The 11,542-nt window shown below is 31.7% G+C and overlaps 1 protein-coding gene across 1 annotated transcript in view; it reads left to right on the forward strand.

Annotated features, from left to right (window-relative positions):
- LOC106681552 (transmembrane protease serine 6) overlaps window positions 1–11,542 on the forward strand; it is a gene marked incomplete at its 5' end in the record, with an annotated part of 50,908 nt that overhangs the window by 37,565 nt on the left and 1,801 nt on the right. Inside the window, 4 exon segments of the mRNA XM_067044618.1 lie at window positions 718–834; window positions 2,890–3,000; window positions 4,445–4,594; window positions 9,561–9,838. Of these exon segments, the coding sequence (XP_066900719.1) occupies window positions 718–834; window positions 2,890–3,000; window positions 4,445–4,594; window positions 9,561–9,838 (656 nt within the window).

Genomic DNA, 11,542 nt, shown 5'->3' on the forward strand with positions numbered 1-11,542 from the left:
TATAAAATGTTGGATTTTTGAAAAAATATATGTCTAGATCCATAAGACGCACCTATATCTGCCAACACTCAAAATAAAGAAAATTTAACTTTCTATAAAGTAGTTTATTACACTTATCTTCGTAGGGGTAGTAGTTTTTATAATATTCACTTATGAATATAAATTTGGCAAATGAAAATTTGTCCAAACAACTATAAATCAATTTATTTTAGCAAATTTCATGAGAACTTTTCTCCTCTTGGGCTCTTGTACTATTATATTTACATACGTTTGACCCTACCTTAGTTTACTTTTTTGTATCTTATTATCCTACGATGTCAAACTCTTTTTAGTTGTTTTTGTATCATCTTAGCCTTGATGAAGCTCTACAAAGTGGGACGAAACGTTAGAAAATAAATATTTGATAACTATTTTTTGTTTCTTTTTGACCACACCACTTGAAATTCAATAAATATCTTGAATTTTGAAATTTCAAGAAAAACCAGGTTTTACAGCGAAAACCACCTGATCTACTTAAAAGATCAATTTCCTTCCTCTATACCTTTGGTTCCTAAATTTTTTAGTTTTAATCAATATTGTAAAAAACAAAATAAAGCACAATTGGTATTATATTGAGTTTTCAAAGTGATTTCAAGATCCTTCTAAAATGATTAATTTAGAATGTACACAAAACTTAATAATAAATTTCTTTCTAAATAATGTATATATTTTTTTTAGGAAGTTAGTGTCTATACATCGTGAAAAAGAATCTAATGAAGATATGAATCAGGAGGAAAATATTTATTATGAAATAACGTCAGTCACTCATAACTCATATCAAAAGACAAATATAAGGTAGTGTATTATAGTAAAAACATAAAATGTTTTTATTAAATGTATTTTTAAAATTTACTTCTCCATTGATAGTGTAACTAGTTAGTAAGAAACTTGATTATGAGGAAACCATTCTTAAGAGAAAAGGTTGTTTACCATACTAAATTTACCAGGTTATATAAACAAACACCTCAGTAACAAAAGACAAAAATAACCCTGGTTTTATTTAATACTTATGTTGGTTTAGAAAACGGTTGAATAGAAAATCTGAGGGATTTTATTCTGGTAGTCTCTGGTATCACAACAAATGAAATCAAATCCCATATGATAGTAAAAACAATGACAATGATGGTAATGGGAATGAAGTTGAGATTCCGATTGCCACAAGGATGTTCCTCCTCGAAACTTTGAAGAATTATTGTTTAACCAACAGTCTTTTAGAAGAATTTTTCCAGATTTGTAAACTAGAACATATTTTCGTCACAAAATACATGAGAAGAAAAAAGTGCAGTGAACAATTACCAGTTTTTTAAAATAAAAAAATTCATGGGTAAGTATGGTAATTTATCTGAACTGGACCATCCGTAGTTTGTAATAAAAATCATATTTAATTCACCTCTGGCTACTCTTCTTTTTAATATAGCACTGGAAGTAGCTATTCATACAGTAGGAACTAATTCAGAAGGAACCATTTACAATCGGCTGTCCCGACATCTAGCATACGCAGATGATGTGGTCAGTGCTGCTAGAATCTGAATAGCATTAAAAGGAACATTCCAGGAATTCAAAGAAACAGCAGCTGAATTAGGCATTAAGGTTAATAAAGATAAAACTGTGTACATGAAAAGTTCAAGAAGAGAGTAGTAAGGAAGTGAATAGTAAAATGACTTTCAGAGACCACAGTTTCAGCTCTGTAAACTAGTTTAAGTACCTGGAAAGCCTGCTTACAGATGACAACAAAGTAGACAGCGAAATAGAGTTCAGAATAGCAGCAGGATATAGATGTTATTTCTTACTGTAGAAATTATTGAAGTTTAGAGCTCTCTCTAAAGAATGAAATTGGTCATCTACAAAACCATCATAAAGCCAGTGGTAATCTATGGGTGTGAAAGATGGCCTTGACAAGAAAAGGGGAACAGATTCCCAACTCCTGAGAGAGAAAGGTATTGAGAAGGATATGGGGAGGAGTCTCAGAGAATGGGATTTGGAGAAGAAGGAATAAGGAGCTGATGGAACTGTTTGAGGAATAGTTGCTTTAGTGAAAAGAGCATGAATAAGATGGATACGACACGTAGAGAGAATGCCCGATCAAACGATACCCAAAAAAGAATCTATATGGAAACCAGATAGAAAATGGAAAAGAGGACATTCCCGGATCAGATGCCTGAACAATGTGATGAAGGAGGCCCGGGTTCTTGTATGCAGTCTAGTGTCATTCATCATAATAATAATAATAATAATGGATCATAAGATAATAAACACACGCTGAGAGCATGTGATGGGATGCCCATGCCAAGTTAGATGTGGACTGTTTAACTCGTCTGGCGAAACTGACTCATGGCTGAAGCGACTGTGACGATCTCTCATGAAAGCTAGGAAACTGCCCTTCACTGCAGATGTGTACTTGGAGACAGCTGAATTGTAAATGAAAAGTAATTGAGGCCAAGCAAGAGTGACTACCAGCACTACCTGGTGATGAGTTTAAGAAACAAACTATCAGTTCGTTGAATAGAAACTTATTTATCTGTTCTTTTTGTATTTATAATTGTATCAATTTTATATTTAATGTTATTAACACAATTATTGAAGTGTAATGATACTGTTCTAAAACATCTCAAGTTTCAATAATAAAATACTCGATACTTGTTCTCAGAAAATAATCTATAGGGGCCCAGCCAGACCAGAGAAATGATGAGATAATTTCGATTAAATATAAATTTAAATGAAAGAGGAATGAAATTTTTTATTACTTTAGTTTAATTTTAAATATGGGTAGTACATTTAATTAAAACAAATATCAGATTTTTTTGGTCATTGATAAAGCTAAAAAGTTTTAATAATGATTGGTTTAAGCAGTGCTAAATATGTGTTTGAAGAGACGACTTGTCCAGAAAAGGAAATAGCTACGATTGAGTGTAACAACTTGAGCTGTGGACAAAGAGCTACCAATAATGCTTTATGGTTCAGGTGAGTATTCTCCAAGTGGAAAAAATTATATCATTATTACTGTTAAAAAATAATTTTGTTCTTTGATTTGATATTTTTGATCAGAGAATATGTGTATAAAACTCTTATTAGCTCTTAAGCTGTGACTTTTTTTTAAATTGATATGAAGGGCTCATTACTCTCATATTTTGTAGCAGCAGCTGGAGTTCTGCAGGGCTCTATTCGAGCACCTCGATTATACACACTGTATACATCCAATCTACCCACAATAGAGCATACCCTCACAGCCACATATGATGACAATACAGCTGTTTTGTCATAAGCATAGTGACCTAGCACATGCTTCACAACACTTACAAATACACCTACATCCATGAATGGTATATCAAATGGAAAACAGCGATAAACATTGAGAAATCAGTGCAAATAACTTGTATGCTCTGTTGTGGTCTATGTCCTCCTGTTTTTCTTAACGAACAAAGTTTAACCTGGACAGACACAGTAAAATACCTTGGATTAACGCTAGACAAACGACTTACATAGACCTCCCACACCAAAATAACAAAACAAAAGCTAAACTACGGACTTCAATTATTTTTCATCTTTTAAATAAATGCTCAAAACTGAAGATTTATTATCTTCTTAGACCAATTTGAACTTAGGCTGCACAAATTTAAGGATATGCCAAAAAAACTAACTTACTAAAACTGCAACAATTTCAATCAAAAGTACTATGACTGATCAGTACCACTCCCACTTACATCAGTAACAAGAACTAACACCAAGACTTACAAACCCTCTATATACAAACAACCATTAAATCACTATATAAACGGTTTCATAACACAACTCCAATACACACTAACCCTCTAATTCAAGGACTATCAATACGAGACTACCAGATACAAGACAACGTTTATGAAGTAGCTGGAATTGGGACCTCCTGAATAGATTTTTAAATTTAAATTTTAATGCAGAGGTATCATTGGATGACGTTAACCTTCATACCTTCATAACATTTTTTTTTTATATACATCTTATTCGCTGGTTTTACAATATTATTTACAGTTTTAAATAAAATAAAGTAAAAAGTATAGACTTATCTATATTAATCGATTATATAGTGTGAACTATATTAACCGATAGTTGTTTCTTCATAGTAAACTGAAAATTGAGTCACGCATGCTGCTTTATTTTTTCTAGCTGGCCTTTCAAAATGTTATTCATTGCATAGATATTTGTAAATATAATATTGATAAATTAATTACATTTTGGAGCTTTGATGACTTAAAATCTCAAAATTAAATATTTATTGGAAGAAGAAATAACTTTACTGATAGTTATTACTTTTTATGTTTATTAATCTTGAATGATATGACTACTTATGTTATGAGAATATTATTTTATTTTATTTTTATTACTATTATTATTTATTAATAACAATAATGCTTCATAATTATTTTAGTGAGAGAAAGTCTCGGATAGTTGGAGGAGGAAATGCTGGACCAGGTTCATGGCCGTGGCAGGCTGCACTTTATAAAGAGGGAGAATTTCAATGCGGAGGAACACTTATCTCTGATCAGTGGATCATCTCGGCAGCACATTGTTTTTACAGGTAAGAAGAAACTTTATTAATAATGAGGAAGATATAATTTACTCTCTTAACATGGATCACGGACACACAATAACTATAACTTGCATGACTTTGATAAGGTTATTGAAGTTGCTATAAGTAGATTTGGAAGTATGGTTTATTAATAAAAAGCTAACTTGGGAAAACTGTGAGAGTTGAATTGAGGCATCAAGCTTCAAACCAGCTCTATCCAAATTAAGAAAATTTTCAGGAAAGCCAAAAAACTTACCATCGGCATCCTGATCGATTTTGAGAAATATTTGCTATCAAAAGAACTTACGTCGATGATTATTTCATGGTCTTTTTACTACTTCACTAATTTTAGGTTTCTGAGATTTTAATTATAAATTTTGCATAGAGCTAGTTTTGAACCAAAATCAGTGATTAACCAACATTTTCAATGCAGCATTCTAAATAAAATCAGAAATATAATTTTAATTAGTAAAAAAAAAGACACCAATTTTTTCCTTGTTGAAATTTCAAAAGAAATGATAAATATAAGATAAAAGTATTAAAAACAAGGTCAGTTAAAAGTCAAGACACTTTTAATTGAATAATGAAAATTTGAGAAAACTTGAATTTGAATACAAGATAAAATGAATTTAAAAAACCCATTGCACAAAATAATTATGGAATAATTATTGTTCAGGAACTCTTATAAACACGTTTTTATTCTTATCCTTATCAAGCTCGCCATGACATCCAAACTTTTTTATAATACTCAAAGGAATCCATGCTTTTCCATTCGGGTCCAAAATGTTTCTTTAAAAGATTGCCTACATCTGACAGTTTCGCTCAGACAAGAGGTACTCCTGCTGGTATCAAATCCAGTGACATGTGAAATTTTCCTATTTTTATTTAAAAAGGTTGAAATGCACCTACATTGTCAAGATAGTTCTCCTCACCCTGAACTTCAATATTATCTTCAAATCTGGATAATTTTCTATTGTTAAAGGTAAAAATATGAAAAGGAAATCTAAAACAAACCGGCATCAAAACAATAAAACCTGCAACATGCCGACGAAATCTTCCGTGATTAAAATGGAGCTGGTTTTGCAACAAATACATCACTTTGAACACGATATTCATGGGAAGGAGCTGGTTCTGCTCCTAACCGCTTGGCACTAGGATGTTGTGTATTGGAAACATGTAGAAAATAGAATAAAAGGCATTTCAAATAAATGTGGATGAAGCTACACGCCTCCCTCAATTTTTAGTTTTAATTCAGAAAATTTGGAAGGAAAAAATATCTGTAGCCTTGAACAAAGCTTATTATATTAATAATATATTACCCTTTTTCTCATATTTTCCCCTCATGTAATGTACTTAACACTAAATCAAATGTCAGCAGAGAAGAACTAGTGAAAATGTTGGTATTGGTAGCACACAAATAATATTTCTACATTAGAAGGTCTTGAGGCCATCTTCTTTTCAGGCGCCTCAGAAGATTGTCAAGAATGCAAGAGAAAGCAAGGTGAGAAACTAGTGGGTTTGGGTGGTTTATAATGGAAGGATTGATATCTGGTTCGGGATAGATCGGTTATATATGGAACATTAAGGTCTTTATGGATGATTTTATTTGTGACAAAGTAAGGAGCATTGAGGATTTTATGAAGGATTTCGTATTCATAATTATTTGGACATGAGCTCTGTATGTCCAGTTAGGCCTTATAATTGTAATGTAGATCAGTCTTTTGTAATGAGTTGGACGTTTAGACTGTTTCTCTAGTAAGTGCTGTAATAGTTGAAATGTATGTGCAGTTTCCTGCAAGTCTTTTCAGTCTTCTGTGTCCAAGTTAGTTGTTTGTCCAAGGTAGTGGATCTGTTCTACAGCAATAGTAATAAAGGATACTGTAGGGCAATCTGTAGGTTTATGTCACCATTCTTCAAAGACTGTGATTAGGGAGTTTAGGATACAATTAAAGGATTATTATTGACTATGAGCACACATCAGCATAAGTGGTGAGGATAGTGTTAGAATTGGTTGGGATGTCAACTGTATAGAGGATGGGACCGAGGATACTACATTGAGGAACACCAGCGGACTGAGAGAAGAGGGAATCTAATTGAAAAAACATTGTATAAATGATTATGAACATTATAACATTTACTTATATCAAGACAATTTAACTCTCCTTAAAATGAGAAATCAGCGTGGATTCCACTTTTGCCCTTTTATACAGCCTTTTCTTACTTTGAAATCATTTACTAATAATGAATATTGGTTGATGTATTTTACAATCTTAAGGAGATAATAATGCCAAAAATAATTTGAGTCAATATTGCCTACCTTAGCCGCCTCTTTATCTCTTATCTTACGTAGAAAACATTTACTTATAATGAATATTGGTTAATGTACATTATAATCTTAAGGAGAATAATAATGCCAAAAATAATTTGAGTCAATATTGCCTACCTTACCCGCCTCTATATCTCTTATCTTACTTTGAAAGCATGTACTTATTGCAAGTAGAATGGTATTTGAAAAGATTGATTAATATCGAGCTACATTATAACTATAGATAAAATTAGGAATTGTTATGTTATGAAGTATGAGTTTCAAGTTAAAAACCTTGCAATTATAACACTATGATTTATTTATTTATTTATTTTTTACTTTGGTATAATCATTAAAATACAATTCATATTTTCCTTAATCTTCATAAATCACCAAGCTATGGGTCTATGAATCCTCTAATCACTTTTTTTTTTCCAAAAATTTGAAAAACCTGAAAGGTGCTTTTCTAACACCAACCCAATGAACTTACAAATTTTCAACCCTTTGCTCAATTTTTATAAGACAAAATTTAAATGCCATTTTAGAACCCCTTATTCCACAGTATAGCTCAGACTAGAAAACAACACTGCAAATAAACTAAATTAAAGATACTTTGGAGAAAGATTTTTACAAATTCATTATTTAAGCGTTGCCAGACTATTTTGATGAGGATAAGACTTTTCTGATATAAAATACAACTTAATTTTACATTGGCACAGTAAATTTAATCAAAATCGTCAGTCGTTTTTGATAAAATAAAAAAAATGAATTTCTAAAGTGGAACTTCTGGTAAGTCGATTTAATTGAAAAAGTTGCGATCATATCATAGGTATATACCCACTTTGTTAAAGCCCAAAAGTTTTGTTTCTTTTTAGGTTAGTTTTTCTATTTGCTATTCAAGTGATTTTCAATTTTGTTAGTTATAAGTTCATGTTTATTCATTCATTTTTTTTTAACTATAAGTAATTTTGTAATTTTAATTTGATATATAAAAATAAGGGATATCAGGAGGTTTAGTGTGTATAAATACATTGCGGAGGTGTAATATGTGCAGAATGATACCGAAGGCAGTGAGGCCAGTGCCTGCATAACCGCGGATGAGGCAGATAGGCAGTAAATATTTAGGAAGCACTGGAGCGATCTTAGGAGGCAATGGCACGGTGTGAGACATGGAGTCATTGATTCACAGACACTCCGCCACCATTGTTTTGTTAAGCCTAGTTTAAGCTTGGAGTTGGTCTGTTTTGGGAACTATTTCACCGACCCGCCGGTAGTCATTCTCATCACTGAGCAGTCAACGTTTGTTGGAGTCGTCGGGCTGTCTGGCACTATTTCTTACCAGCTCGCGGTCATTCTGGTTTACCAACTCTATACTCTTATTATTATTATCGATCCCCCCCCCTCCCTTCCGACCATCTGTGAGTGACTATTTTTCTTTTATTAACATTAACATTTTATTTTATTCGACATTAACTCAAGTTAATTAACTTATTATTTTTCTAAAGAGAATTGTTTTTCTTTTTGTTTGTTCATATATATCAAAATATTTTTTTTTTACTTCACACTTCATTATTTATTTTTTGTAACAACACACCCGTTCATTTTTTTTTTATATTTTAATTAAATTGAATTTGTGTATCACTTGGAAGGTTATTTTTTTTATTATTTCATTTTCTTCATTACTTTATTATTTTTTTGTGTGTGATATTTATTTCAGGTCCTCCATGTTATTTAACCTGGACCAGCGAACATTTAACTCTGGGGAAGAGATAGGTTTTTCACTAACGAAACACCCCTCACCCCAACACACCTTAAATATATAATTTCATAGTGAAGAAATGAATTTTTGTTTTTGTGCTAAACTGTTCACAGATATATACTATTTTGCGAGACTAGGTTTTTTTGGACTCAAAGGACTTCAAAACAAGTATTTCCGTCAAAAACTCAAATTTGAAATTTTTGTATGATCACGATACTTTCTCTTGGTATATATTTCATATATAGGTAAGTGAAAATAAAAAAATATCATTTATCCCCAAAAACCTCAAAATTATATTTTGAGGTTTATGAAGCAGTTATGAAATGTGCCTCATTCCTCTCTAATGACTTTTCATTCAGTGTAATAGTATTTGCAGAGGAAATATGAAAAAAAGTGTGAGCAATATATAATATATTACTAATAAATAATAAATATAAGAGTGATATATAAGAGAAAATGGTTGAGGGGTGCGGTCGAAAGAACTTTTTTTTTAAGTTGGCACTAATAAATAAGTTATTTCAACTTATTTCAGTTATATTCTGACCGCACCCCCCAACCATCTTCTCCTCATATATATTATCCACGGTGAACTATCTTCTCATCATTAAGAGTAAGCTTCATTTAAGGATACAGATATCTTTTTCCTCCCATATTTTCTCAATTAATGCTATTAACTTAGAATTAAAAGTTTTACCTACTTAGAATTGGTCAATTGAAAAACCCTTCCAAATCTACTGTTAGCAACTTCAAAAACCTTATGGGCCTCTTGCAGGTTATGGTTGTGTGTTTGTGGTCCATGTCAAAAGAATAAGTTATATCTTCCTTATAATCATTACATAATGAAACCCACTGCATGTATTGTTTATAGTATTTTGTCCTTTAATGATAATTAAGTAATCTCTTAATTTTAGGGCTGAAGACGATTACTGGGTTGCAAGATTAGGGGTCCTCCGTCGTGGAGGGCCTCCGTCTCTGCATGAGCAGTTGAGGCATGTAGCTAACATTTTTCTTCATCCAAGCTACCAGGATTTAGGCTACCTCCATGATATCTGCCTTCTTCGGCTCCAGTCACCACTTATAATGACTGCACACGTACGCCCGATATGCCTGCCTACTACCGATGTCAGCACTGGCCGTCTTTGTACTGTTATCGGATGGGGGCAGCTATCAGAAGCTGGCAGGTTATTTCGTGAGTTGATGTTTATCAAGAATCTTCAATTTATTTATAAATAAAACTTTAATCCTCAAACATCACTTGAGTCTGAGAGGGTAAGCGCCACCTGAGCAATCTCGTATCAGTCATGGTGCTGGTTCAAATTCGGATAGGATGGTTGAAATGTATTTCAAAGCAGCTCTATGAATGCCAGTGACAATGAATGCAGCTCTATCCACTCAGGTTAGGATAGGTTGGTTACCTGTAGATCAATCTGTCTAAACCCTTTTTGTCCTAGCATAAGGGCATTGATCAAAATAAACAATCTTGCATTACTTGTTGTCCGTTGGGGCTTTAGGGCGTAAAACCCAGAGGTCATCAATGTCCATGTTTCACATTTTATGATTCAAAACTCTTTAAATAATTACTAAATAAATTTAAATAATTACTTATTTTAGAATTATTTAGTACGTATAATAAACTCTATAATCTTCACAAGACATTGTAAGACTTCTCTCCTTCGTTAATCTTTGGACTCTCCTTAAATGCATTCTTTTTGTTTAATGTTATAATAGCGCAGAACTTTTTATCACACTTTCATGCCATTTTCCAATTTCAGGTACATTTTAAATATTGCTTAGTTAAATTATTTTGAGTCTGCTCTTCTCACTTTAAGCAAATATTTCAAAAGTGATATAGGACCATGGCTCCCTGGGGGTCTTAATGGTGTGGGTCTGGCCTTTTTTTGTGTTATGATCTCCTCTTGTGAGATTGTGACATGTCATACATAGACTAACCTATTCGTTATAAGTGTCTGTTGAGTACTTCAGATAAGTAAGGAATTATTACTACATTTTATATTAGCATTGATCGACCTGCCTTTCCTAAAACCAGACAATCTTCACTAGAGCCGATCATCCTGCTACACAATATCTTCTGCAGTAATGTCCAGAAGCCTTTTAAATTAGAGCCTTGGGTGTTACAGCAACTTTTTGGCCAAAATCTATTTACCAAAAGAGCCAAGATTTAATAGAAAAATTTTCAAAAAAGCTACCTCTTAATTTTGATCATTTGATATAATTAATCACCTTTCATTGTTAAAAGCAATAAACAATGGAAAAATATAAAATATGGAAAAAAATCATAATTTACTAAAAGGGAAATTAAATGTTTCCATGATTGTTATGAAAGTTATCAGATTTTTACCCTTACTTACTGATATAATGATAATGGGATACGTAAACTAGGATTTATTAAACTTAATTAAACACATGAATAAATATGATTATAAACTTAACTTCAACAAACATATATTTTAACAACAAATGATATATAAATATCAGTGGTATAAGAATATCAATGGTCTGTGAATATATTCATTGCATATAAATATTAGTATATCACTTACTCATGTATGAAAGATATAGTAAGGAGAAAATACAAATTATGAATAATAAAGAAATTGTTGGTTTGAAATGTTCAAGGGTTAATTTAATCTCAAAGTAAGGTTATTAATAAAAGTTGAGTGATGCCTGCAGCAGATTTTTTTTTTTTAGTTTCAAATTGATCTAAATTGGATTATCATGGTTTTTATTTATTTTATTATTAATATACATTTATTGTTAAATAAAATAAATTGTATCCAATTTTAGTCTCAAAACAATTAATATTTCACTGATTCAACTGCTGATAAATGTTCTAGTAGTGATAAAAGTTTGTGAATAAAAGTTTTAATTTTTA

Source organism: Halyomorpha halys, unplaced genomic scaffold, assembly GCF_000696795.3.
Source record: "Halyomorpha halys isolate HHAL.00 unplaced genomic scaffold, Hhal_1.1 Scaffold347.1, whole genome shotgun sequence".
Lineage (NCBI taxonomy): Eukaryota > Metazoa > Arthropoda > Insecta > Hemiptera > Pentatomidae > Halyomorpha > Halyomorpha halys.